The following is a 26,641-nucleotide window of genomic DNA, read 5'->3' on the forward strand; positions in this document are numbered from 1 at the left end:
AAAGCAATATAGAATGCTATTCAAGGAACGGTAGAAATGAAAAATAAGAAAATCCATCTAATCCAATAAACAGTCACGCGTTCTTGTACCATTTACCTAAAACATTTTTTTTACATACACTTTTTTATGAACATTAGATACGATGGTACTTTATTTCGAGGGAAATTTGTTTTATCGTGATGCGATAATCTAGTAATTGTATCTTTCGTGGAATAACTTAATAATATCATTTTATTTTTAATCATTACTTTTAACAGACCCTTCATAAATGGACACGTAATTAATCTTAGCGTAACTTGAAAACTCGTCGATTAATTACAATACTCGTCTTTTTCACTTGCATGTATTTCAAAGAGTTTAAATTATTATTTATGTTCATGTAGTACAACATTTTCAATTACGACTGAAGTTTGTATCGTTTCTATTTTCCCTTATAAAAATATTTCTATTTTCATTCTTATTTTCTTCTATATTTAAAAATATACCTTTGGGTTAATAAATTATTCAGATCGTCAAAAAAACGCTTTGCTACTTTTCTACTAGATTCATTTAACACAAGGGATTGGGGGTTGGCAAAATATTTGAAAAAAGGTAAAATTAAAAACAAGTTTCCACAATGGAGTAGAAAGATTTTAAAAAAATGCCATCAGCATCTGTCAAAAGCATCAGTATATAGCAAATAATATATTTTACGAAACAATTGGTAGGAAATAGTCGCCTCTATATCCACCCTTGTATATCTTATTTTCTTATTTTTGCTTTTAATGTTGCGTTTTTATAAGGAAGAGAACAATTCAAAATTCAATTTCAAATTAATTCTTCCGTTGTTTGACTCTGTTCTGGAAAAACAATAAATCAATAAAGTTTATTGTATGGGCACTTACACAAAAATCGTATTGTTAAATTTGCAATCGAAAGTAAGTATATTTTGTGCTATAAATAAAAATCGGGCTGTATTTTTCGTTTACTTTTTATTGCCCCTTTTACCATTATTTAATCCCCAATAGAGAAATTTCAAGCAAAATGGCAGTTTTTACAGATTCTTATCCTATTGTTATTTTGTAGTCTTTTTCAATCATCCTACTCAAAGGTGAAACTTCTTTTGTTTTAATTTTATCATGCTTTTGAGAACGTTTGAACCAAAACTGAAGGATTAGATTCAATTATACCTACACATGCTAAGCTAACGCTATCTGTGAGCCCTACAGCACGGTATTGAGAACGAAATTGAATCGACACGTGGCAGTCAAACCAATACAGTAGCCCCTTAAAGATTCAGCCCGAAAATTCAATCATTATAGCACTGGAGCATTTTGCGAAACAATAGAAAAAGGTCTCTGGCATGGTTTAGCCATTCAAACCGGCTCACCGTTTCACTATGACATCTGTCGAACGGAACGTCAATCAGGGCAAGTGAGTTTCAGAAATGGCGAAACCACAACGATAATGCTAATTTTAATTAATTTCTCTCTTCATTTGTACACCTGAATGCAAAACGGTAAATGTTCCCTTTCCTTCCCTAGTGCTTACAGTTCAGAATATGGGATTTTTGTGTGCTGTTGTTGTTTTCCAGAAAGGATATCCTGTATACTGGGCTTCGATCACTTCTAATTAAGCCCAAAAATACGAATGAGCGAGCACACTGACAAGATGTTTCTCTATCGCTTTGATTGCTGGCCGAAATCATTTCAATCTTTCTGCCCAATATGAATGTGCCGGCACATGGAATGGCTAAATGCAGCTGTCTAGCAAGAAACATGACGGTATTCCGGGTCGATATTCCGATACATGAATTAAAAATCGAAACCAATCCGATTCCAATGACCGCTTAGAAACTGCTAACTGATGTTGGTAGTTTCAGTTTTCTCTAATAGCTAGTAGGGAAATAAAAAAGGGTGTTATTACAAAAAATCATTGCAACAGTTTGGCATTTAAGGCTTTAATTTTACGTAAAGTAAACAATTAGCGATGCATTTTATTTTATATTAAAAAACAATCCCTTAATCATGCAAATATCAATACAGAAAAACCCTCACTGTCGGTAGTATTGAGATACTAGGTAGATTATTTAACTGTCTTCACATAACAATAAAATATACATCGGACACTAGTAGAACCTAACTACACCGCTGTTGCGCTTTGTAGAAGCCATACAATATCCAAGTATAGCTCCATTAAGCGTGCCCCAGACTGTAGAACTCAAAAACTCGAAAGGTTCACAGGTTTACGTAAATAAGTAGATTCCATCGATGGTTGCACATAATCCCGGCTTACATGATACCTAAGTAAATGGGCTCTTTATTTTTGCAAACGATACTCGCCCATTCACTAATTGATTGATGGAGGCGCCCAGTACGTCGTGCGTAATATACACATGAAACGGTACTTAACATATCGGCTGATCGTTCGATGTACCGTGCGCGATGAAACAGCGATGAAATTCTATCAAAAACCCATCACTGCTTGCTCCACCCTGCCGATGTTTTTATAACATAATCATAACAAAAATTTCATAAATTGATCTATTTATGAACCCATTTGCACGAAAGGTCACTCTTATTCACCTACAGCCTATTTGAATATTTTACTACGTGAGTACTCCCAGATGGATACTGCCATTGCTGGACTTTTCAATAATCCATCGGAAGATAAAACCACCACCACCAAAGGAAAGCTATTTGGTTACTTTTGGGCAGGAGGAAGAAGCCAAAGAAAAAAAGACCCAATAAAATCATTTCTCGCTTCTTCGTTAACGAACAATTTTATCCCTTCGTCAGCACGAGAGTGCTCTCGTGTCTTTGTTGTGCTTACCACGATGTGCGTAAAATGATATTGCTTCGTTATATTGTTTTCCGATAGCTAAAATGTCGACGATGACGGTCGTGAAACTCATAACAACCGGAAACACTGTTAAAACCAGTTTTGAACTAGCTAGCCAATGGATTCCCTGTGAAATTTCTCCAACATTATTGCAAGCATCATCATCATGATGATCATCATCATCATGGGAGCGTTTCTCGTATCAAAGCGAACTATGAATGTACTTGGTTGGAACAAAAAGGAACACAGTCACGATAGTTCAACGAACCAAACGAATCCGGTTTTTAGGTTTTTGGGAATGGTTTTATGTTTTATTTTGTTTCGTTTATTTTTCGCTTCCTTTCGCACATTCGATTTTATTCCCTGCCGTTAGATTTTATTTTATTTTTATAGGCTCAAGTGCGAATGAAATGTACCACACCGCACCAATATTCTCGGCGGCCAGTCGTAGGAATAGGTCTGTGCACCACGACACAGGTATAGGTGTGTGTAGCTTCCGAAAAACTGAAACATTTTTCATTTCCGAACGTCCCAAATCGGTCATTTGCTTGATGCTAGATTGCAAACAATGGTTTATCATTTTACACATAACGAAATATCAAGTATTTCTCTTTTTTTTTTGGTCTACATTAATTATCGGCACTGGGCGAACACATCCCGAGAGAAGGTGTTCTTTAACGGTTCGGGGAAGGAAATGAATATTTGTTCATTTTATGTTAGTTTAAGAAGCCATTATTTATAAACAATACGGTTTGGAATTTCTATTGAAATAAAGATAAAATTATCGACATTGATAACAATCTTTCTTCATACGTGTTCAGTTCGATTATATATTAAATAAATAAAAATGTTTATCTTAAAAGATATCAAATCCTTGTACTTAAATATCAATAACGATTTCCAACATGAAATGAGCAAAACGCCAACACACAAATATGTCTGAACAATGGTATTCAAATGAGTTTTGCATGGTTTCACCGTTGAACCATAAAACCAATCAATACCGATTCAAATGTATAACCATCTGAAAGTGAAATTATTTTCAGCCCAAAATCAATATGACCTTTTATCGATGTTGGCATAACAATCAGCCCTTCTCCCCCAACATTTTAGGCAACTCACGGTTACACGATACACAAAGTCCAAAATCGTGTACATTGAAAGTCATAAAAATGGTTTAAATTTTGCACGTAATTTTATCCACCGATCGTACCGATTTGCCATGTCCGAATACCGATTTGCTGGGTAAACTACCAACTTCCCCCACTTTTGTGTCCTTGAGATATCATTCGGTCGGATTGGTAAAATAGATTCGAATCGAATAAATCACTATGTTACGCTTTCTGGTCGGAACTTCGGACGCTCCATCACGACGCATTCGTCGCTCCGTTCGGAGGCACACGAAAAAAAAAATCCATACTCCATAGACGCTCACGACGCTCGGAACCGAATTCGCACAGGAAGTAATTACTTCAAGACGATAAATATTTAGTATTCCTTGCCGTACAGCCTGTTCCGAGTGGTTGGCTTTCCGTTAGCATTTCCAAACACTTCCGGTCACAGCGTACCGATATTCTTCGTTATATCTCCGGTTGTAGCGGAAAGTGTTGCGTATCTGTTTGAGTTTCTCATCAGCCTGGCTCGGTGTAAATGGTTCTGAAATGGGCCTGTTTTCGGTAGAGCAAATAACGCTTCCAAACACGTTGATATGGAACAACAGCGGACAGAACAGCTAGCACAATTTTCTTACTTAACGCAAAACAGCACCACGCAGTATTAAATTATACACGGAAAAACGTTTTCCACGGAACTTTCAGGAAGGGAAAAACTGCGTCAAGAAGAGGGATGTTTTTTTTTGTTCTCTTCACCACATTTTAGCAACTCGTTTTTTCTCACAAATGGTATGCTTAAGTCTCTCCCCCTTTTTACTGTTTGTTCCACTCGCTTTCATTCACGTGTCTTTCAGATACATTGTCGAAGGTTCGCACGATGAATGTGTTGATGAAACATGGACAAACACACCGTTACGTATATGCGCGTAATCTACCCAGCAGTTCGCATATAAAAAATCACCCTCACAAGGCCTGAAAAAAACTCTTGGAACAGAAATCTTCCGCACTCGGAAACAGACACAAGGAGCCAGAAAAGAGAAATGGTTGCTTCTTTCCCTTGCTCCATATGTTTATCGTGTCTTATCGTGCGAATATTTCGCTTTAGCTTCCAGCGTATCTTTCCAACGCCGGTGAAAGGAGGGAAATCAAGGGGGAAGGGAAGCATGGCAGGGAGGCATTTGTTTGCCGTGTAAAATTTGTTGCGAAATAATTTTCCTAAACGAGCCAAATATTTACATTTCCCATGTTCATCCTTCGCCAGCGCCTGGTTGTATGCAATGCGTCTTGCAATCAATTCACTGTATGGGGCCGTTAAGCGAAAGATGTATATCGGTGCGGGGTCTGTTAAACGTTCATCCAACGCTTCTTCATCTTCCTTAATCATTGCTTCACAGTAAAATGTGGCTCGACGACCATTCAATAATGATATTAAATGCTTAAAACATTATCTTCCCATTCTGTGGCAAGCAGTCAGCATTTGCCAACGATGGCTCATTCATTATGGATGTGCCATCATTATTTTCGTTGACCTCTTGCTAGTCATTCCGCACGTCCGGTACGTCTTGCGTAAGAAAGCCATGGCCATCATCATTAATCGAGACGATCGTTCGTTTAAGATAGTGTATCTACCCCCACTAAGAGGTGCCATTTTCAAACCATAATCAATCCTCTGCCATTTTCGATTGATCGAAACCGATGGACCAGCGCTATTGTATTCACATTTATACCATTGCGCGATAGCCGTGACTGCCTCCAGTGTTTCACACACCCTTGCACATCTTCCGGTGAGAAACTAGCCTTTAATGGATTTACAGCCATTAGATCGATTTATGTCAACGTTTATTTGCTTCGTTTCATTTACCCTTCCTCCCCCCCACAAACCGGCTTGCATTTGTTCCCTTTTTTGTTGGTTTCCCACTGCTACACCCTCGTGTAGTGTCTCACCGAAAACGGAAATTCCGCACGTTCTTGAAATATTCTTTTGCGTCTTGAAGTGGTGCCCTCCCTGAAAACCCATTGCACCCATTGCACTGGCGTTGACGATGAGCTGAACAAGAAAGACACTCGCTTGTCTCTTCATTTGTTTTATTTACTAATGTCATCGCAATCGCCAAAAGCACTCGGATGGTTCCTTCCATTTCCCGGCTTCCAGAACGCTTCCCATACTAAAGGTTGGCCACTACTGCCTTCCTAATAGGATGTGGATTGGTGGTCGTTTAGTGGGAAGGAGGTAAAACTGTATCGCACAATGCATCCCACAGCAAGTGCCTGATCCGGAATGGAAACGCCAACACGATACATGCTGGATAGCGAAGCTTTAGCTTGATCGAGGCGAGAAACAACTGAGACGATCGTAGGCAGCAATGGTAAAAATGGTCCTTTCCCTGACGGACGTTGAGGTAAACCGAAGCGGGAAAACGACATGGTCGTTTTCCACCACAGCCGTGTAACCTTTACCACTCGCTTACACACTCCCCCCCCCCGAGTGAATGAGAGTCACTCGCTCCCCACCGGCCGTTTAAGGGAATCATCCTTCAACTACTCAGGATCACAGCAGCAACGGCAAAAAAAAATCGCTCCCGCTCAAGCTACTACCGCACACGGCGTACCAGGCACCGTGTGTCTTCTGCTTGATTTATGGCAAAAAGTTTACAGCTTCTGCTTTAGCACCCCACCGCTGGGTCGCTGTGCTGTTTACAGCGTAGCGGATTCACGACCATTCGCAAGAAACCGTAAGCGCTTGGACAAGAGTGGTTGAAAGTTTTCAAACTGTGGATAAGAAAATGGATTTGTCTCGTGGCAGTATCATGATTTTGTTGATTGCATTGCATTGTTGTATTTCGATTGTGCCGCTAGCATAAGGGATAGGCAGATATAAGCACCGGTTCGGGCGGTATGTTGGGTCGACCACTTTTGTCGCTCCTTCCGTACGCCGGGGCAAAGCAGATAAATGGCACACAAAGGACCGCAAACGATACAAGGAACGTTTCGGGACGGCTGAAGCTACTGAAACAGCAACAGGGGAAAAAATGTATATATATGGCCAGATAGATGGATGGATGGATGGAAAGTCCATTAAGAACTTTTCAATTGTTTAATGGGAGCAAAATTAGGCGCTCCTTCCCAAACAAAGCAAAACAACGGAAAAAGCGATCCATCGCGCTGTTCCTTCTACCTTCGCCCAACGCTGTCCCATATGGTAGTGGGCCACATTCGGAGACCCACTGGAAATAGATAAATTGTTATTTATGGTAATTTAATGGCGTTTGATGTAAATCATTATGTTCCTGATTCGGTACGAATTGAGGGCGGTTTTTATATTTTTTTCCCCTTGTAATACTATGCTCTCACCAGCAGCAGCAACAACAACATGGTCGATGATGTTTTTGGGGGACGCCAAGAAAACCCCCCATTTTGTGCCGCTTTACCCCCAAAAAACATTTAATCTAGCGCTACAGAGTATAAGTTGCTTTCTCTTTGCTTTTTTTTTTGTTTGGTTTTTCGGCAAAAACCTTTACCACGACAAAACTAGTAACCGAAAAGTCGAGCGGCAAGTTGCTTTGCTAACTTCACCGAGGCGTGTCTCTTTCGGTTTTCGGTATCGCGGTGTCGGTATAAATCATTTGCAGAAAGACGACCACCTTCCCGAAGCATCCGCTAGTTCCTTCTCCTTCAAGGGGTTGGAGAAAGTTGAAGTCGAAGATGTTTTAGCGCTCCGAAAATGCACATGTTCTGCTGGTTGGTCCGGTAGGTGTTCTCACCTTCCTCCCAACTGTGTTTGGGGAGGGAGGTAGGGTCGTGTGTACCTACTACTGCGGGGTACGGGTTTGCCGGAACAAGATTTATGACTAAATAACCCTCCTTCCCGAAAACGAGACTTTAGCCGGTCCATCACCTAGACCGGGTATGGTGCCGGTGATCCTTGTTGCCTACCGGTCACCGGAAGGTGCAAAGTTGGGAATTTGCTGATATGAGGATTTGATTTTTGTTTGCTGACGGTTTGGCTGATTTACAAGCGTCACAGCTACCTACAGCTTTTAACTTCCCCCTTTTTAAACGATGGAAAGATAAGGACTATTACGGGACAGCATGATACACAACACGAGGTGAAACTAGCTTTGTGCAGTGAGCAATAAATAGTTTTTGGAAGATTGTTGGGGACAGATAAACGTAATGGCAGTAGAATTATGACTACCATAAAGTGTTGATTATTAGTTGGAACGGATTTGGGTTTTTTTTTTATTCTCAAGTTGTTGTATTCTTGCATGGGATTTTCCTCAGGAAATTATGTTTTCTGAGATCATGTTTCGTTTATTTTTATTAAGAGAGAAAACTCATTCTTAAAGTTCTCTCTCTCTCTCTCTCTCTCTCTCTCTCTCTTCATGGCTTTTAACGACCTTACAGGTCATGCAGGCCATTTCTGGCTTACGAGACTTATTTTACCGCGTAGCCAGATAGTCAGTCCTTGCTACGGGGGAACGATCCGGATGGGATTTGAACCCGGTCCTGCCATGTGGACGGGCGCCGTTTATCACATGCACCACCGGGCCGCCCCAATTCTTAAAGTTATTTTTTCTTTTATCAAAATGTTAACTACGAAACCAGCGTTCCTGCCGTATCAAATTGCACAGTCCATCTTAATTTCTATTTCCTGGAGCACATCCTCCGCAGTTACCGGCAATTCTTGGAACTATCGTCAGCATCCTGATCACGCGACGAGTTGTTACACAATTGTTTCATTTATTAACGTCACGTCACGTAGAAATGTCAAGAACATGCTTAAGTTTTTCATCGGTCAGCCGATCTACTGCTTCCATCCGGATGGCTGTACAAGTGTACGGTACAAGTGACGTGTAATAAAGCCCTTCGTCTCTCGTCTTAAAGTAGCACCATCGTTTCCACCATCGATTAAGTTTCGCGGTTAAGATACGGAAGGTACACCTAACTAAATGCCTTCCTGGATACAACCATCCTGTACCAAGGTTATGATGTACGAACCCCAACATAGTGTATACCCTCTATGGGAACTCGAGATAGGACAAAAAAAATACTGCACGAGAATATGTACATGCTATCGGCAAAAACGGGCGGATAAAACCCGGCCAGCAATACATAAACACTATACAAAAAAAAACACCCCAACACACCCTCGAATGGAATGTTATTAACTCACCACGACTGGAGATGACCGCATCTGTCGTTGACACTAGCAGGCTGCTGACGACGATGAGGAGGATGAACATGTTGCGAAGGAAAATAAATCGTAGAAAGCAATTAACTACGCCTCGTTGACTTCGATGGTTGCTGTTGGCCACCGCCGTGATAGCATTGTTGCTGGCGCAGTTTGCGGTGACGATGGGTCGGACATTGCGCTTCACCGAATCGCAGACAGCCATAGCAGCAGCAGCAGTGGGTGCCTCAACGCTAGCGTCGTAGCCGCTGTTGGTGTTGATGCCGTTTTTGCCACCGGCACTACCACTGCCGGGCCGTCTATGTGTGGCCATTCTACTACTAGCTGTAGCCGGATGTGCTTGATACCACCGGACGGTATTTAGTGCAGTCATCGCGATCACTCGAGTCCGTCGACAAATGGCCACACCGAAGACTGTACTGGATGGATACTGCCAAGCTTCGTAAAGTGGGGGGAGAAGAATTTCCTCCTTTTTTTCTTTTTCGTCCCGTTCAATAACAAGTTACTGCCCAAGCCTACAACACCCTGCTGTCAAGAGAATGTTGATGATCCGTCGTTCGGTGTGCTCGAGTAAAAGTTATCGCCCTGGGCCACCGGTACGGCACGCGAAAAGTTTGCACAAAGTTTGGTGAATTTGTGTTTTTTTCCACAAACAATTTAACCGATTATCACGGCACTGAATTTAACACATCGCCCCAACGCTGGTCACTTTAAAGATATTCCTCGGGATAGTTACCACCAACGGTTTACCACCTTTTCACCTCTTTTTTTTGGCAAAAATGAATCAAAAACACTTTTTCTCCTTGCATTATCGATTTCACTCGTTTTGCACCCTAAACCAACACCAACAACACACGCAGAAAACACTCACGCACAAAACACTAAACCGGGCGTCGAACACTGAGCAACTAGCAACAATTTTCGTCAGCTTGCAAAAGCGGCTTCATTCTGTGACTTGCCTAATGAATCGGACGACCAAACGACTTCTTCACGCAACGATTACCTTCATCACTGCCACCATCACTGCCACCATTACCATCTACTACCACCATCATCATCATCATCACCACAACCTGTTCACGCAAGCTCACCCTCTCGGGCTCTCAGTATCAATTAGAAGCCTTCTTCAATCGACCCGTGATCGTTTATTATTTCAGTACGTAACGCACACTGTCGCTGTCAAGCTAAACCGACCGGCGGATTATCCGGCGTGGGAAGCGAGAACTGGATAATTAAAATGCAATTATCAGCTACAGCTTTTTCCAATTTTTGTTTTCTCACTGGCGCCTAGGTTGAGGAAGAATAACGCGAAAGTACACGAACGGTACGTGACGAACGTCGGTCTTTGGTTGCATAAACGCTTTTCTCTGTGTGTATGGCCACACTAGGCGATCGACACTTTTGGGGGAAGGATTGTTTTATTTTAGTTTTTCTTTTTTATCAATGCACACAGAATTGTTCTTTCGCGAGGGAAAATCAACAGTTTATTTAGATGATTTCTTGCTGAACTGTCGGGAAAGTGTAAGCAAATCGTCTGTAAATAGAGCCAGAAAATACAAAACAAATACGTAGTGATTAATTCTCGTTGGATGGAGGATGAAAAAATAAGAAGGATAAACAAGGTTTATGCCAAACCGTACCAAAATTCATTCCATTATTTATCATGCGCTTGATGAAAAATATTATTTGCAAAACAAATGTTACCCATTCGCGTAACATCGTTCATCAGCGCAAGCGAGCACTAATTCTCTCCGCCTTCCCTAGAACAAAGAACCTTATTCGGCGTAAATGAAATTTGGTAAAGTTTGAGTCTATTTTTTGTTGTTGGCTTGCTTCATCCTTTGCTGACGTATTTGTTTTATCAAATTGCGAAACTATTTCTCTCGTTATCACGATGCCGTTTGCGTTAAAACACAACTTCTTCAGTAGATTCACGCCCGGATATGGAATGTGGCATTACAACCGGGTGCGCGCGCTTTTTCGGGGGGGAAGGCGAACGTTTTGTCGGGCGAAGGAAATGTTAAGCTTCGGTGTTACCTTTTTAACTCCCTTCCCACCACCCCTCGAGTGCGCACGCACTCAAAACCCCCCAAAAACCGTGGGCTGTACCATCCGTGTGTTCCTAGAGCAAGATAGCAAAGCGGCAAGTAAATTCATTTGTTGCCACTTTTTAATTAATGAATTTCTGACGATGGCTCTACCCAACCGACGGAATGTGGGCCTGGAATGTGGGCCGACCAGGGCCGCACAATACCGATGACGGCAAATGAGCAGCAGCTTTTCCTTTTCCGCGCTGTTCAGCCCCAGTTCCTTGCGTTGCTATGTTAATCCGAGCTGCGATCTTATCAGGGATGGTTTCTACTTTCCCTCGTGCAAAATGGCACGAGCATCTTTGTTTTTGTACGGGAATATAGCTGTGTTCTTAGCGCAGTTTCTTCCTCCGCATTGCACTGGAACTGGGGATTGTTCCCCAAAAATACAAAGTGCATCCTCCCAAAAAACGGGTGTCTTATGCACGTTTGCTAATTTGCATACATATGCATTATGTCATGGCTCGGTCTAGCTGGCGGGAGGCACTTATGATTCAATCTCATCTCACTGGCGAAACTTTTCGCCGGTATGGCGTAAGCGTCTTTCCATGCCACCAAAATTTCCAAAACACCCCAGCAGCTACGTTGAGTATACATGCTTCAGCTTCACGCATACGCCAAACACCAGGAAAATAAAACAAAAATACATATACATTCAATCCCTTCTTTTTATCCGGCGAGGCAGCAAGCAGCTTTCCAGCGTAGGATTTGCCATTCGACAATGACGATCAGCATTTGGCAACTTCCCTCACGCTTGTTAGCGAACCTACTGCTTGGTTTAATTGCATCGTTTCACATCTTTGCAACTCATCTTCCCCCTTCTGTCTCCTCGTTTGAATAACAGGTGCTACGGAAGGTTGACAAAAATTTTAATACATTCATGATTATATAGCGACCGTACAGTGTACAGCTTGCATAGGTAACGCACATACTGCTGTCTATAAGTATAATTGTTTTTTTCAAAAATCTAATTGTCGTTACACATCAATTAGTAGAAGATAATGCTTTTTAACAATTTTTACTAAGCAAATTTTTAAATAAAAGAAAGGAAAAGCGCCTAGCATAACAAAAGTTATTTGAATTTAGACATTATTAACACTAGAATTACCAAGAGTTTTAAGCGTTTTTCATTCGTAGTTCATTTTTAAACAATTTCGAAGAGTTGGAGTTCATTCTATTGTTTATTGCAGATCGTACTATAGAATATATATGTAAAATTCATGTTTCAACTACCTTAGGATTGTTTAACCCCCCAAAAAAATGTGATGAAAATGAAGCGTTTCAGTCAAAATGACTCGTCCGGTGTTAACCATGAACCTTTTCAGATATAAGGAAAGTCCTTTGGTTCGTTATTTAAAAAAAATAGAATATTTACATAATATCCATTAAATTAGATATTTAAAAAAACCTAAAAGAAACTATTTTTTGTTTCATATTTGACTGCATTGACCGGTTCTAACAAATGTATTTTTAATATATTTAAGCCAAACAATTAAAGTGTTAAAAGTGTTTGTTGAAGCTGAAATATTTATTGAAATGACGCTTACCGAAATATTGTATTGACAGTTAAAAAGTATTCTTTTATCCTTGTATATTCATCCTATCCAATACTAGATTTAACAAAAAAAGTTATTTTTATTTCCATAATTATATTTTTATAACTATGTGCAGCACTGTACCGAGACATGCGAATGAAATTACTCATTTAAAATTTATGAAGTTGTTTGCGATCCCACCTCTCGCATCTTATTGCTCAGTTTCCCCACCCCAAAGCTTAGTATTCTTTATCACACCTGTCTTTGTTGCCGAGAGGATGAAAACTAACCGGGCCGATGCAACAGTGGGTGTGAGATGCAACGGGAAACACAAATTAGAAAACGCTTTCAGTCGCAAAGCATCCACCATAAGATGGATGCTCCATTTTCAAACGCAAAAACGAATGCCGCGATGGTTTGCATTGTTAATACTTTTACTAATGAATTTCATAAGCTGGCCTGTCTTAAGTCGTTTGAGCAGTGGGAAGATATCATCTAGATATGGTATGAAAATAAACCTCAGATTTAATGAAAACAAATTTCCCAACCAAAAGACCACACACTCCATCACTGATCACATTGAAAATAGCACCAATTTAAAACTATGATACCAACCATTTCGTCGCCTAATTCAAACGATTTGATGCAAATAAACCCAATGTATAAGTATTGCAAGATACGAATGGCAGATGGCGTTCCTTTGAAGTGTTCTATTTTCATTCTCTCTTGTGCGGCTGCATCCTTCTCATATCATATTAAAACTAGCTTCATTTCTCGAAGGTGTTTAATGTACCTTTGCTTGCACTTAGTTTTGCTCTTTATCACTGCATAGAAGTCTAATTGAAGCGGTTGACAACGAAGGTACACATAACAGGTGCATTTATTTCAACCTATTTTCTTCGACGTTTGTGTGACCGAACTCTCGCTCCAAAGGTGCAATGCAACAATCCGGTATGAAAAACCAATCTGTTCCACTGTTTCCTTTTGCACAGCAGTAGAAGCACTTGAAAAGAACACTATTCTATGAGTTTCAGGAAGATTGGTGATCTAGCAGCAGACTGTGTTTGTTCCGTTTCTATCATTCCAAAGTTTCCAAAGACACTACCGGATGGCAAGCTGGTACAGTTCGATCCGAAGCAATTTAAATGCACTCTATGATGGCTCTTCCCACCCAAATCCTGCACACAAATCGAGCTGAACGATTAATCGAAATCTGAGATAATGCTTGGATGGTTTGGACGCGTTCGGTGAGACGTATCACCTTCATCCATCCGTTCTAGGTTCTTTATGTTATGCTGGAGAATCAAAACCATTCAATGGCCGTACAGTTGCTACATACGCTTTTGCTAGCTTTTTGGTGTTAGTTATAAGCGAGCTTTCTGTTCTACGTCTCTACCTTTGTATCCGTGTAATAGAACGACATACAGTCACGGTAGGACATCCTTTTCAAAGCACCATTTCTCTCCTAAGTTGGAGAAAACATTCGAAAAGAAAAGCACTTGCTGGCAAAATTTATCGGTCATTTCACGACCATTGAGAAAATCCTCCTCTCTGCCGGGTTATTCGACAAAGGCCCAGACCTTCGTGCTTCTGTTGAGCGTTACTTCCATCCCCTGCGATACGCTTATCGAGCATTCAGCTGCCCAAGTGGTCGGTAGTTTTCCCCGCTGGCTCTCTGTTCAGGTACGGGAGATGTTTGGCCTACCATGGCCTCTCATGGTTTATTTTCCATTAACCAGATATTGCCTTTTCGTGATGTACAAAAAAAGCTGCCAAAAAGAAATCAAACTGGCAAAAGAGTGAACCGGTAAGATTCGGTCTCCAGTGCCGTAACCGAAATTGTGTAAAAACGAGAAGAAAAAACCAAAAATTCTTCATCGCAATGAAGGAAAGCTCCTAAAAACCAACCGTCCGACCTTTTGCACGGGAACTTTTCCGGGCGTTTCCGGTTTTCGTGCCGGACATACCGGCCTATAGCAGGCCTACGTCAAGAGCGCACCATTCAAATCGTACACCAATCCATCCCCCGAGCAAAGCGGAAATATAAACATAAAATTTTATTATAATACAACTGTGATTCAGATTAGGTCGTTCGATGTTCGGTTTCTTCACCTTTTCTGCCGGGAACCTTTGTGTGGGGCACAGCCACTACTGTGAGCGTGTTTTCACACTCTTGGCTACTGATTGGCCTCCCCGCCCTTGCTGTAAGTCAAGGAAGTCCTTACTCCGGCTTCCGAAAGGATCAAACAACTTCATCATCAGTGCCGTGCATGTGAAAAGTTTTTTTTCTCCCCCGGCGCTCCGTCGTGTGGAAAATCAACACGCGAAATATGCTGGCTGGAATTCGTTCACATTTCCAGCAAAAGATTTTACGATACGTTACAATAATAAGCAATCATGGTTTTTTTTTCTCACGGAAATGAACACCAAGACATTGTACTTTTGTTCACACGCCACGGTATGAAAGTTTTTTTGGGGAAAAAGCGTTTGGAAAATAACTCTTAAAACATCTTTGTTTAATTCATTGTTACAAAACGGGGAACTTTTTGCCACAAAACCTATTTTTAAAGAAGAAAATTATATTTCTCTAAGTGTTTCATTTAAACATGCTTCTATTTGGTGTATCTGGCTTTTATAAAAAAATCACTTCCAACCATTACAAAAAAAAACCAACTCAAACATTACAAAGAAAAATAACTGTTGCTCCAACTTTATTCGTAACTCTCATGTGAAATGTTCTTTGGAACAAATTTTCTTCGGTTTTTTTCTCCCCCACTCACCGATAAGATTATTACCCTGCGGGCATCACAAAGGTATGGTTGTAGTCCGCCTCTAGCCGAATAGCTCCACCGTCTATCGATGCCATAAAGCCATAAAACCGTGAATATGCTTCCATACAATCTTAGTGCACATCAGCGTTAACTTTCATTTCGATGCCATACGCCTATCCCGTCGCTACACCCGAAACTGACAAACCAGCGTAACGATCGAACGGAACCGAAACCATCTCACCTTGGGAAGGTTGTGAAGTATTTTTCATCCACCAGAAACTGTTTCGTTACCGGTGAAGGAACATTTTTATTTACGAATCTTAATTAAAATCGTAAACATTCCATCACATTACACGCACACATACAAAGGAACCTCCAAGATGGCTGGTAAGATGCACGGAGACCATCGTAATCTTTGGTTGCCACAGCCCTGGGGGTGGTTCGCGCTTTCAGGGCTCGTTCCAGGGCCTTGAATGGCACAATGCGTCCCGAAACCGCAAACCATTGGGACGTTCGCGTGCGCTTTTACGATGACGATCTATTTTACACACAGGTGCCACAGATTCACTATACCAGCGCCATCGTTAAAATACAGCACGAGGCCAGAACGACACGAAGGAGTGAGTGGGGGAAAAGCTTTTGGAGAGGGGAAACATCTGGGTGTAAATGTCATAAAAGGGAAAAGTTTTTCCCTCGCAAGACGAAACCAAAAATCATAACCATTACAGTATGTCATTTTGAAGCCGATCTTACGATTTTTTTTTTGCACGCAATTTTTCCCTTATTTAGAAGAGAAATATAAAAAAAGGGAAAAGAAAGTAAAACACAAATGTTGCTGCTGTTCGCGTTGAAGCTGGATTGAAGCTCTTTATAACGATCTTGCTTCTAACCTTCTTAATCACAGTGTGGTGACATGGTACGGGATACCCTTCGCAAACATTAATTAACTGGAACCAATCTCAATGACGCATGGCACCCGGGAACAGAGATTGGTTGTGTACAGCTTCCTACCCTTGCCTAGCGGCAAGAGAATCATCAATCGATAAAAAAATGCACCAAAATATCAACAAATCGCCAATCGTGCGCAGAACGATTTTGCTTTATTCTTTTCACTCTCCCCCTGCCCCTCCAAATCCCGAAGAGTATCATTAGGATAAAAAAACCGCCCGCCTCGCGCGCAATTCTCATCCGCAAGGGACTGTAGCTCGGTCAAGTCAGGCGGGAAAATTTAATTGATGACCTTATCGTACCGACGTACTTGCATCAGGCATCAAACCCGCGGGGACTAACAGGACAGCAGCCTGCCTGCCTGCAGCCAAACGACCATCATATCTGGCCTTTTTGGTGGCAAAAGATGGCGCACTTAATTCTTCATCGACCGTGAAATCATCTGCTTCTGTTAGCATCCTCCGGTCGAAAAACCAACCCAACAGGAACGCTGGAACGGGGCAGAACGTATGATAGGCAAGGTCTAATTAACGATGATCTTTTCCTGATGTTGCGTTTTCCGTGGCAAAAATCGCTTTGCCGTTGGCCACTAACGTACGTTGGTTCGCCGTTTTGTGATGATTGGAATTGGGTTTTGTATTTCTTTTTTTTTTTGTTGCTACTTTCTGCTCCTTCTAATCGATTTCACCGACCGGGGGGGACGGTTTTCCCTACTCTCGATAATGATCTCACTTTATTGGAACTTTTTGTTGGCCAACAAAAAAAAAACCAAGAGACCTTTGCATTAAAAAGAAGTTACTCAAAAAGGGAGTATATTTTTGGAATGGAGAAGAAAAACAGAAGAAGGAGCCAATGATTTCAATAACCAGACGGAAAAGGTAAATTTAACCCTTACACCTCAATGGGTCCTGTCAACGTAATTAAATCGTTATTATTAATTATACTTGACGAACGAATGAACCGTGAATGGAATCACTTCCTGTTGGTATGGTAGTTCCAATCTTCTTGATTAGAAAAAAAGAGAGTAATATATACCTTTTTTTCTTATCGTACTAAAACATCTCAAAATTGACGAGGGATAGCGAATGGTAAAAAATTTAATATTCATCTACAATATCATAGATCTGTGGAGAGGTAAAATTTGCTTACCATTTTTCATCAGTACTACCTTCAGATATTGCCCTAAAGCAGCACAGAAATTCGAAAGGAGTTCTCCTCAGGAAACACTGTGCTAACAAGAAGAAAACAAACAGTTCTCTACAGTTGTGAAGACAGAAAGATTCTATAGTCGATAAGGCACAACCGACCAACCTAACATTGGAGTAAGAAAACTCTCGGCAAACACTTCGAGTTCCGGAGTAATCGATACGTTCCACCATCTGTCCATCGATTACCAACCAACTGCCCGAACTATGTGTCGTATACAGTTGCCAAAATTCGACCCACCGAAGCCTCCGCATTCTACCGGCCAGGACCGACAAATTGATTTATAAAAGACTTTTAATTAAAATTCCTTCCACCAACACTCACCCACCCACGTACATCTTGTTCGTCAATCTTCCCCCCGCGGTGGAGGATCAAATTTGACAGTTGGTGGCAGCATTGGTCAACCGAACCTCGGCAGATCGTTCTAGCCAGCCAGCAGGCTCGATTTGATGCTAACTTTCTAACTAACTGTAAAGTTGGCAAACATTAGCACTCACTGTGAACTATGCGATGGAAGGGAAAAAAAGTACTTCGATACTTCATCATAGTTCGAGGGAAACGAAACATTGCAACCGTCGAGAGGTATAATTTATCGGGCCCCTGGTAGGCGTGCACGTTGAACCTGGGTGGAAGCCACAATCGTCCCACTTGAGAGTAAATTGAGTTATTTGCTTTATAATTTCATTATGCTATGTTTTCGTGCTCCCTTGGCCCGGAATGGCCAAGCACGTGCACATGGAGCAGGAATCAAAGTTCGCTTTTTAATTTAACCTAACCATTCTTGGCAGACGGTACCGGCTGGGTTTTGCAGTTTTTGCCTCACCATTCAAACGTACCAAGAAGGTTACCGAATAGAAACCTGGTCATTCAACACGCTCGTCAACTCTCGGTGGTAGGACACTTTTCCACTGTTACCTAAATTTTCCTTCCCCCAAAAGCTTGTAAACGAAACACCTGCGAGCGATCATAATAAGCGCATTTTGGTTTTCATCCACCGTTGTACCTTGAATGTCGGAAGTGTGGCACAAAAACACGCTTGCTTTTAAAATGCTCCTTCAAAATCAACAAAGACAAGTTTTTGGCGAAACACTAGCAAATCTGCATACCTGCTAAATGGAACACCAATGGCGATGAGGTTTTTTAGAAGAGAGCGGAGAAAAAACAAATTCTTTCTAAAATCAATTTCAACAACAAAACACAATCTCTAATGCGCGTGTAGATACAACGCAAGACAAACAAACTCAACGGCTTATATTTTGCCAAAGTCCAACAACCGGAAAAAAACCCTACTCGGAAAATGCTCCTTCCAAAAGAACCTTTCAAAATTCGGTTTCGACCGATTCTTAAAACTCCGGCGGTGCGCGGAGTAGCTTAAGTAAAATAGCAATTTCTTCTATTCAAATCAACCAAACCTTCCCTACGCTTTCTATTTCGGTATACTAGGGTTTTTTTGTTTTTTTTTTGTTTGAGAAAAAAGGATGCTATTTTTTCTGCATCTTTTTCATACCTATTAAACCATGCCAAACCATGCCAAGTTTTTAGTACCACCAGCACCCTTTCGCCAACATTTACCGCCAGCAGGTGAGCAAACAGCAGTGAAATAAGAGAACGCGTGGAATGCATCGGAAAACGCTCAACCCCTTAAAGCAAACTCAATCTCAATCGAACCGAGCCCTTTCCATTCAATGTTCGCGGCCACCAGATCCGTTTTCCGCTGCAAAAGTACGGCGGTAGCGCAGAAAAGCGTACAGTGTACACAACGCGCGATAGAGTGGAGGAGAAAAATTAATTAAACTGCTCCCACGGAATTGTGTTCCGGCTTGGTCGCCCCCATACTGTATACCCACCCCCAAAAAGTCGATGTGCATACAACAACTATTTTGGTTTCCTTCTTCCTTCGTAAACTGTTTTTTCTTGCTCCCGGTTCTGCCCGGTTGATGTTGGTCTTCCACCTGAAGTGGAAAGGTGTGTACTTCAAGCCCTAGAGCTGTCGGTTTAATTACTTATCGGCTGCACAAATTCCACACTCACACACACACACACATAAAATAATAGAGAAAGCGCTTAAAATCTCTGGTACAAGACGCCTTACAGGGAGCTCGTGTACGTAGGTACGCTTGTACCGCCTTTGCCAAAAAAAACACTTAAAAGAATGAACGAATGGAAAGAAATAACTAAAAACCGCGAACATAAATATTGCCCTGTATGTATGCATTTCCATTATTCCGGTGCTTTTCCCTATTCGGTTGCGTTGTTTGGGTGGGGTCTACGAAACTATGGCTAAAGCGGAATGTCTCGAAATTAAATGATAATCAAACAAAAGAGCGTACGGACTAGGAAAAAATAACATCCTTGTCTCAAGTGGTTTGTCGTAACGTGCCACACAGTCCATACGGCAAACAGCAGGGCGCTAGGAATCTATCCGAGCAAAGGGAAAAATATGGGTCTTCAAGATATTCTTCACTTCCCGTAGGAATTATTCGACCAACACAAATGGTATCCGCACATCAGATCCATTCCATATTGCGGTTTCGCTTCAATCAAAGACTCAATGTATCCATCTTAAGATTCAGTTATGTTGACCTACTTTTCTTTATTTCTTAATCCGGCAGTTACGATGAATATTGACACTCAAGACAGTGGTCAGCAGCAAGCAACCATCATGAGTTGAGTTAAATTCTATTTCATTTTTTGACATAATAATAATTTCACCAAATAAATCAATTATTTAAAATTATAAAGAGTTTCTGCCGAATGAATATTTTTTAAATTATTTATTTTCGATAAATTAGAACCAACTGTCTAATGGACAGTTGTCACAAGTGGACAAGTCAGCTACTAGAATGAAAAAGTACGAGAAAAGTGTAAAGTGTCTTTATAAAACTTGAAAAAATAGAATCCATCCAGCCTAGAACATAATAAACCACCTAACATAGCATTATGCTTCCCTTATTTTGTGACATTTTTTTTCTCAAACTCATTAAACACACAACGAACGATGTAAACGATCGCGAAAATGAAGATCGAATAGCAAAGCAAAACAGCACAGCTTTCGTATCAGTTTTCATCATCAATAATTTGCCGTTGTTTTTTTGGTACCCATCAATTCCAATCGACCGTCTCTAAAAAATGATACGAAAAAAAGCTGGCTTTCTGCGACGAAACGGACCACCGAAAAACATAATCCGCACGAAACGAAAGCAAAGCTTAAATAAAAAAAGGGAAAACCACACGGTCAGAAATACGACATACCGAACGAATGGTTGGACTCAGCGTCTACTAATCTGATAATTAATTGTCTTATTAATTGATCCCCGGGTTGATGGGTTAATTTTTATGGCTAGAGCCCGAAAAGTCAACGTTCACCGTTAGGGCATCAAAAAGGGGGGATTAATGCCAGTATGGCGCCAAATGTTGGTGTAAACCCTTCGGAAGAAACAGCCCATGTTTACACAGCGATGGGAAATTCTTAACGTTTACTGGTTTTCGTGTAGAGGATATCGGCCATCTGCCAAAATATCTGAAGAATTGAATTCACTTCAATACACGAAATACCAATAAAACAAACGTAACCCCAAAAATCCCTACTTTCCGGATTTAGGGTGACTAAAATAACAGTTAATGTCTTAAAAACACTTCTCTAGTTTGGATATTTGAATAAAGCTCTTTTTTCTGGTTTCCCTTTTTTGCTTTTGCAGAGAAGTAAAAGAAGACAAACCCCAAAAAGGTGCTTGGAAAAGATTGCCACAAAAAATCGAATTCTCAATACATTCTTTCTTTTTTTAAAGCTCAATAAAAAAAAAACTCCTCCTCCCGTACATGGACAACTGTTCGGCACCTAGCACATGGTCACCCTTTTTATTTTACCTATCTGAAATTGGCTAATTCGCAGCATCACAGCTCTTAGCTCTAAAGAAGCAAAGTGGATCTTCGGGTCTAGGATGTGGGTTTATGTCTCACCAGGACACTAAAGCATGAAATAAAAATAAAACGTGTGATACGTTTCCTTACATGCTGATTGAAAAGTGGAATCCTCCCAATTTTGGGGCCCATTTTCTTACCAAGAAAGGAGCATGACAGTGTCCCGGAAACTATTTTCAAGTCTGCTTTTTTTTTCTTTTTCATTTTCAACCTTCACCAGACAACCAACATTAGATTGTCCATACGGAATGGTCAAAGGGGTAAGAATGAACCAAAAAAAAAAGGATATCTTTGCTACTTCCTCTTGTTAATGCGACGGATCGGTTTCGCTTTTTGGTTCGCCCCGCGGGTCTTCATCACCATTGAGAACATGCCAATTTTCACTTGATCGTCCCATGACCACCGTCGGGACGAGTTGACAGTATCGAAGGTCCATTCCACCTAAGTTTCAAGTTTGGTTTTGTCTATTGTGTGTGAGTCGTACGGGTGCGCTGCTGCGTACGGAGTTGGGAAATTGGCCCTAACGTGAAAAGTTGATTATCAAGCGGGAAATAAAGTTCTACCATCTAGGCGCTGCTCCTCCAGGATCGGCCACCGGCATATCCCTTTTATTGCCCTTTTTTCTCCCCAAAGATCCTTCTTGTGCTCCCTTCCGTTCAACACTCAACATTATCCTAAGCATCGTCTCGGGATCAATGAAACCGTTCGGTCGACTCCCTCCGCTTACCGTAAACCGATTGGAAAGGACGACTAACAACGCGACCGGTACATAAAGTGGACGGGATACTAGTTGTTGTCTTTCTGTATATATATTTTTTGTGTGTGTGTCTATTTTTCTTCTCAACGCTACAATGCGGAAACCTTCTTTCTTGGTCTTGAGATATACACGAGCTGGAGCCCAAATTCGAACTGGTTTCCCTACCGAAAAGAATAGTTCCGCATCACACGAGAAGGCGGTATGGTTGGTGTAGTGAAACATGTAGGTGATCGGGGTCGAAAAGGTAAGCTTGGGCATAAAAAAGAACCCGGGAAGAATAGCATGGAGGTTTCATCTTGGTGATGAGGAAAGCGGATTGCGAATTGGTGAATGCCGGGAGGATACTTTTGTCTCTATTGAATAAATTGTTAATCCTCCTTCGAAGCTACCATTCGAACCTTTTTCTTCTATGCTTCAGTGAAAAAGCCTTTCATTACCGCCACTTGATGCCACCGGTACCGTTGCCGGGCAGGGAAGAAAACAGAGAATACCGTGCTGGCGTATAGAGAGCTAGAGCTGGTCCTTTTCTATCAAGCCACTAAAGCACTCTCTTCGCTGGCTAGTGAATGATTTCACGGTAGATCCTCTTTTTTTCTCTCTTCTTTCCTACCAGAAGAATCGCTACAGAAGAACAGACAGATCCATCCCACACGTCAACATCAGTACGACAGTTGCTTCCTTTCTTTTTTCGCCCTCTGATTTCATTCACATTAGATGAATATTTGCTCATTTTACTCGTGATTGTTTTACGGCTCTGTATCGCTTGCTTTGGCTTCACAGGACCCCAAAAAGGGCCATCAACTATCTACTACCATCGGTTATTGCAAGTCACCCGAGCATGTTATGAAATAGTTTACGGTCTCGATTGAAGCTTAAGTGGAAAATCGATGCCACGACTGCCACTTTTGGTGCGCTATTGCCAACCACCAAAGTGTCCTTTTTTTTTTTTTGAAGTTCTCCATGATTCGTTTATCCGTTTCACCACCAAACACACCTCTCACACCTAACTTTCGGGTGAAAATATTTACCAACAAGCAAGCAATAGATCCAAAGGCTGTACGACTTCATCCCTTCCATCCCTAACGGGGGTGGAAAATTCAGTCACTGGAACACGGTCGCACACGGTCCACTGTATCAGTGGGTAGTGGAAGTTTACACTGCCAGGCACCATAAACAAATGCGCGCACGAGAAACAATTGTGTCACCGGTACTTTGAGCTTCCGGTGTCGCACGCTGCTGTTATTCCCGACCGCCAAAAGGACACTACGGCCAAGTCAGGGTCAGTATGTTGCTGGTACGGTACCCGAAACTGAAATCCCTTTGATACTGCACTGAGTAGCTATCGGATAATGTTGGGAAAACGATTCCAGAATGCACCGTAAATGGTATTGGTCGTTGTACCATGCACGGTGTGCAAACAGGACCATGAATGCAGTTTAATTTCTTACTCTTTACTTCACTTTGCAATTACTTCCAAATAGGATGTTTTGCTTTTAGAACCACTTAATTTATCCACAATGATTTACTTGTACTTTTTATGGTGATTTTTGTTTTTCAATTTTTCTTTTTCATTATCATTTGCATATGTTTTTTCTTCTTTTATGAATAATGAAGAATATTTCATATAAAGGTATCTTCCAACACATACAATATTTACACTCGCACACAAACCACACTATTTTGCTTATTCACTTTCCAAATAGTGGATGTTTGTAAACATTTTTTTAACCTTATTTTTCTACTAATTTATAATACACAAAGTTCACGAACGATAGCGCAAATATTACATCGCTAAACCAACATTACCTTTCGATTAAATCCCCCAAAAAACTATCACGCAGACACGGACCTACTACACATATACACCAATCAGCATATATATATCACTCTTTGCACTCATTCGCAGTGCACGGAAGCATCCAGCTTCATTCCACCGACCAGGAGGCCAAGTGGTGGCACACGTGCATCGATCACTTTGCTATTGATTGCATAAATGTTAGCCGTTCATGCAACACCGTGCACATCGTTGATTGCCAATCAACATTTCACCGAAAACCCTTCTGCACTTGTTTCCAATTCCAACCTTCACACCGTAGATGGGATGATGAAGCGAACATGCGTTACCGTGCCGCTTACAAAGAGGATGCTCGCGTACCGTAAGCAAGGAACATACTGAACCTTCATCATGCTGTCGGTTTCGGTAGCACCATCAGGATCTGCGGGCCGTGCATTTTGTCGTTCATTTGCAGAGCAGCAACACGAGCACACAAAATAACAAGGCATAATACCCGAACCATTTCCTACTGCGCGGAGTGGAAATTGAGAGAAAGTGAACACATTTCCCGTCCAAGTTGCGTGAGAACACACACCGACGGATGCATTCTGTGCGGAGAGCTAAGGGTGAAAAACACCCAAGAGCGGGAGAGTGTGAGAGTGCAAGAGAGCAAATACCCTGTCGCGTCGTGTGTCGTGCAGGCATTTTCCGGCGATTTTCCCAGCACCAGAGCGAGGTTTTCCTCCGGTGCGTGTGTTCGGGAGTGTTTCGGGTTTGTTTTCCTATCCGAACGGTACGATAACAAACCGGAGAAAAAGCCGAACCGAACACCAAAAAAAAAAAAACGGCCGAATGCATGACAGCTTCTGGTTGATGCGGCAACCGTCCCACTGCTGCTTCCTGCTCCTGCTGCTATTGTTGACCCTTTTTGGTAGATTAGCGGCTGCGAGCATGGTATGGGTATTGGGAAACTAGAACACGTGACTCGCCGCAGCTTTCCTCCATTCGGAAGGCGCAAAAACCCGGACCACAGCGAACGACGACCGGCACGGTCGAATTGTGTAGCGCAACATTATTCGATCACTGTCGTGCGACTTTTTCGAACATGCGTAGGCAATCGCAAAGTACTCGGAATTCCACCCCACAAGGTACAGTGCGGGAAGTGTGAAAATGCTATTGTTTACTTTGGTTTTTTATGTTGGTTTTAATTTGCAAATTCTTTAACATTAGTATTGCTAGTTATTTGGTAATAATTCTGTTCTATTTAATGTTAAGTGAATGCAATTAATTCGTTTATAATATACTAATTTCAATCGTTTAATTTAATCTAACTTACGTTAAAAGCTACTTAAATCTAAGCCTTTTTCTAATAAGTGTCATAGTGTTAATTGGTAAAAGATCGAACTAAAAATGCAAATTATTCAAAAACAAGTTTAAAACAAGTTAAAATTGCGTTAGCGGGAATATTATTTCTTGAATAAAAGGACGATGAGACAGATATTGCCAACACACTGTAAACAGCTCTGTCCTGCCGTACGAGTACGACGACAAAACAGGAAGTTGGCCAGGATACACCCAGCGAGAAATCGACGGAAAGCTTGATTTGAGCGAAAGATTAACATCTTCACTGACCTGCGTGTCGGGCATTGTAGTGTCATCCATTGCCATCGACCGCATGTTCAACTCTTTCAGGGTTGAACTATTTTCCTCAACATTTGTGATGTCCTTTTTTTGGAGAGAGGTGATCTTTTCCACCCTTTTCTCGTTTTGCACATTCATCTTTCTCCCTTTTTGGCGGATGCGTTCGTACCGCGACCGTACGAAGGGACAAATTTATGACACGTATCTACGATCTCGCAACGCGGACGCTAGCAGCTGACCCCGGCGTAGGTGGGATGAATTTGAGCCGAGTAAAACAGAAAACTTTGCAGTTGGTGCGAATCGGACGCAGCTCGCTGCTCGATATCCCTTTTCCGAGCAGGGTAAGGTTTGATCTATAGGCATAACTTGCCGAACTTGTTGGTGCGGTTGAACGTTTTCCACCGCTTTCCACAAAAACCAACCAACCAGGTGGTAACCACAATGCTCGGCAAAACCGGCATGAAACTGAGCCTGAAATTTGATGATTCTTATCGGCAAATATTTATCTTGCTGCTACACAAAATACGAGCCCGGGCACTAAAACAAATGTCACGCAATATCAGCGTAGCATGCCGCCACACGATATGGTGGACCAGTTGATGGTCGGTTCCACCTATTTTGGTGCGCGCGGTGAATGGTGCGATGTCCGAGAGGCAACCCATTCCTCTCGTTATTGCTGCACCGGTCTGGATTATGGATTACGGAAGATTTGAGGCGAACCCCCCGGTGTGGCGTTGTTGGGCACGAAAGTGTAACGAAAATGGAAAGAAAATATCAAAATGTATCCAACATTTTTTTTTTGTTTCATTTTTAAATACGCACTAATCACGCGTATTTCGTTCGCCATTCAGGACATTGAGATTATAGTTGTTACA

General features: G+C 41.5%; 2 protein-coding genes across 6 annotated transcripts in view; both read right to left on the reverse strand.

The window, feature by feature from the left end:
- Nucleotides 1-25,270, reverse strand: part of LOC125762058 (MAM domain-containing glycosylphosphatidylinositol anchor protein 1) — a 222,217-nt gene extending 196,947 nt beyond the window's left edge. For 2 of the 4 annotated variants that reach the window (XM_049423791.1, XM_049423788.1), the window contains exons 1-2: nt 24,158-24,995; nt 9,106-10,657 (exon numbers count right to left, since the gene is read on the reverse strand). In XM_049423791.1, the coding sequence (XP_049279748.1) occupies nt 9,106-9,496 (391 nt within the window). In that variant the 5' untranslated portion in view covers nt 9,497-10,657; nt 24,158-24,995. Of the gene's footprint in view, nt 1-9,105; nt 10,658-24,157 lie in introns of all 4 variants that reach the window. The other 2 variants (XM_049423790.1, XM_049423789.1) reach the window with 2 other exon arrangements.
- LOC125762071 (uncharacterized) overlaps nt 1-26,641 on the reverse strand; it is a 494,872-nt gene that overhangs the window by 429,954 nt on the left and 38,277 nt on the right. The window lies entirely within an intron of this gene.

This window comes from Anopheles funestus, chromosome 2RL, assembly GCF_943734845.2.
Source record: "Anopheles funestus chromosome 2RL, idAnoFuneDA-416_04, whole genome shotgun sequence".
Taxonomy (NCBI): Eukaryota; Metazoa; Arthropoda; class Insecta; order Diptera; family Culicidae; genus Anopheles; species Anopheles funestus.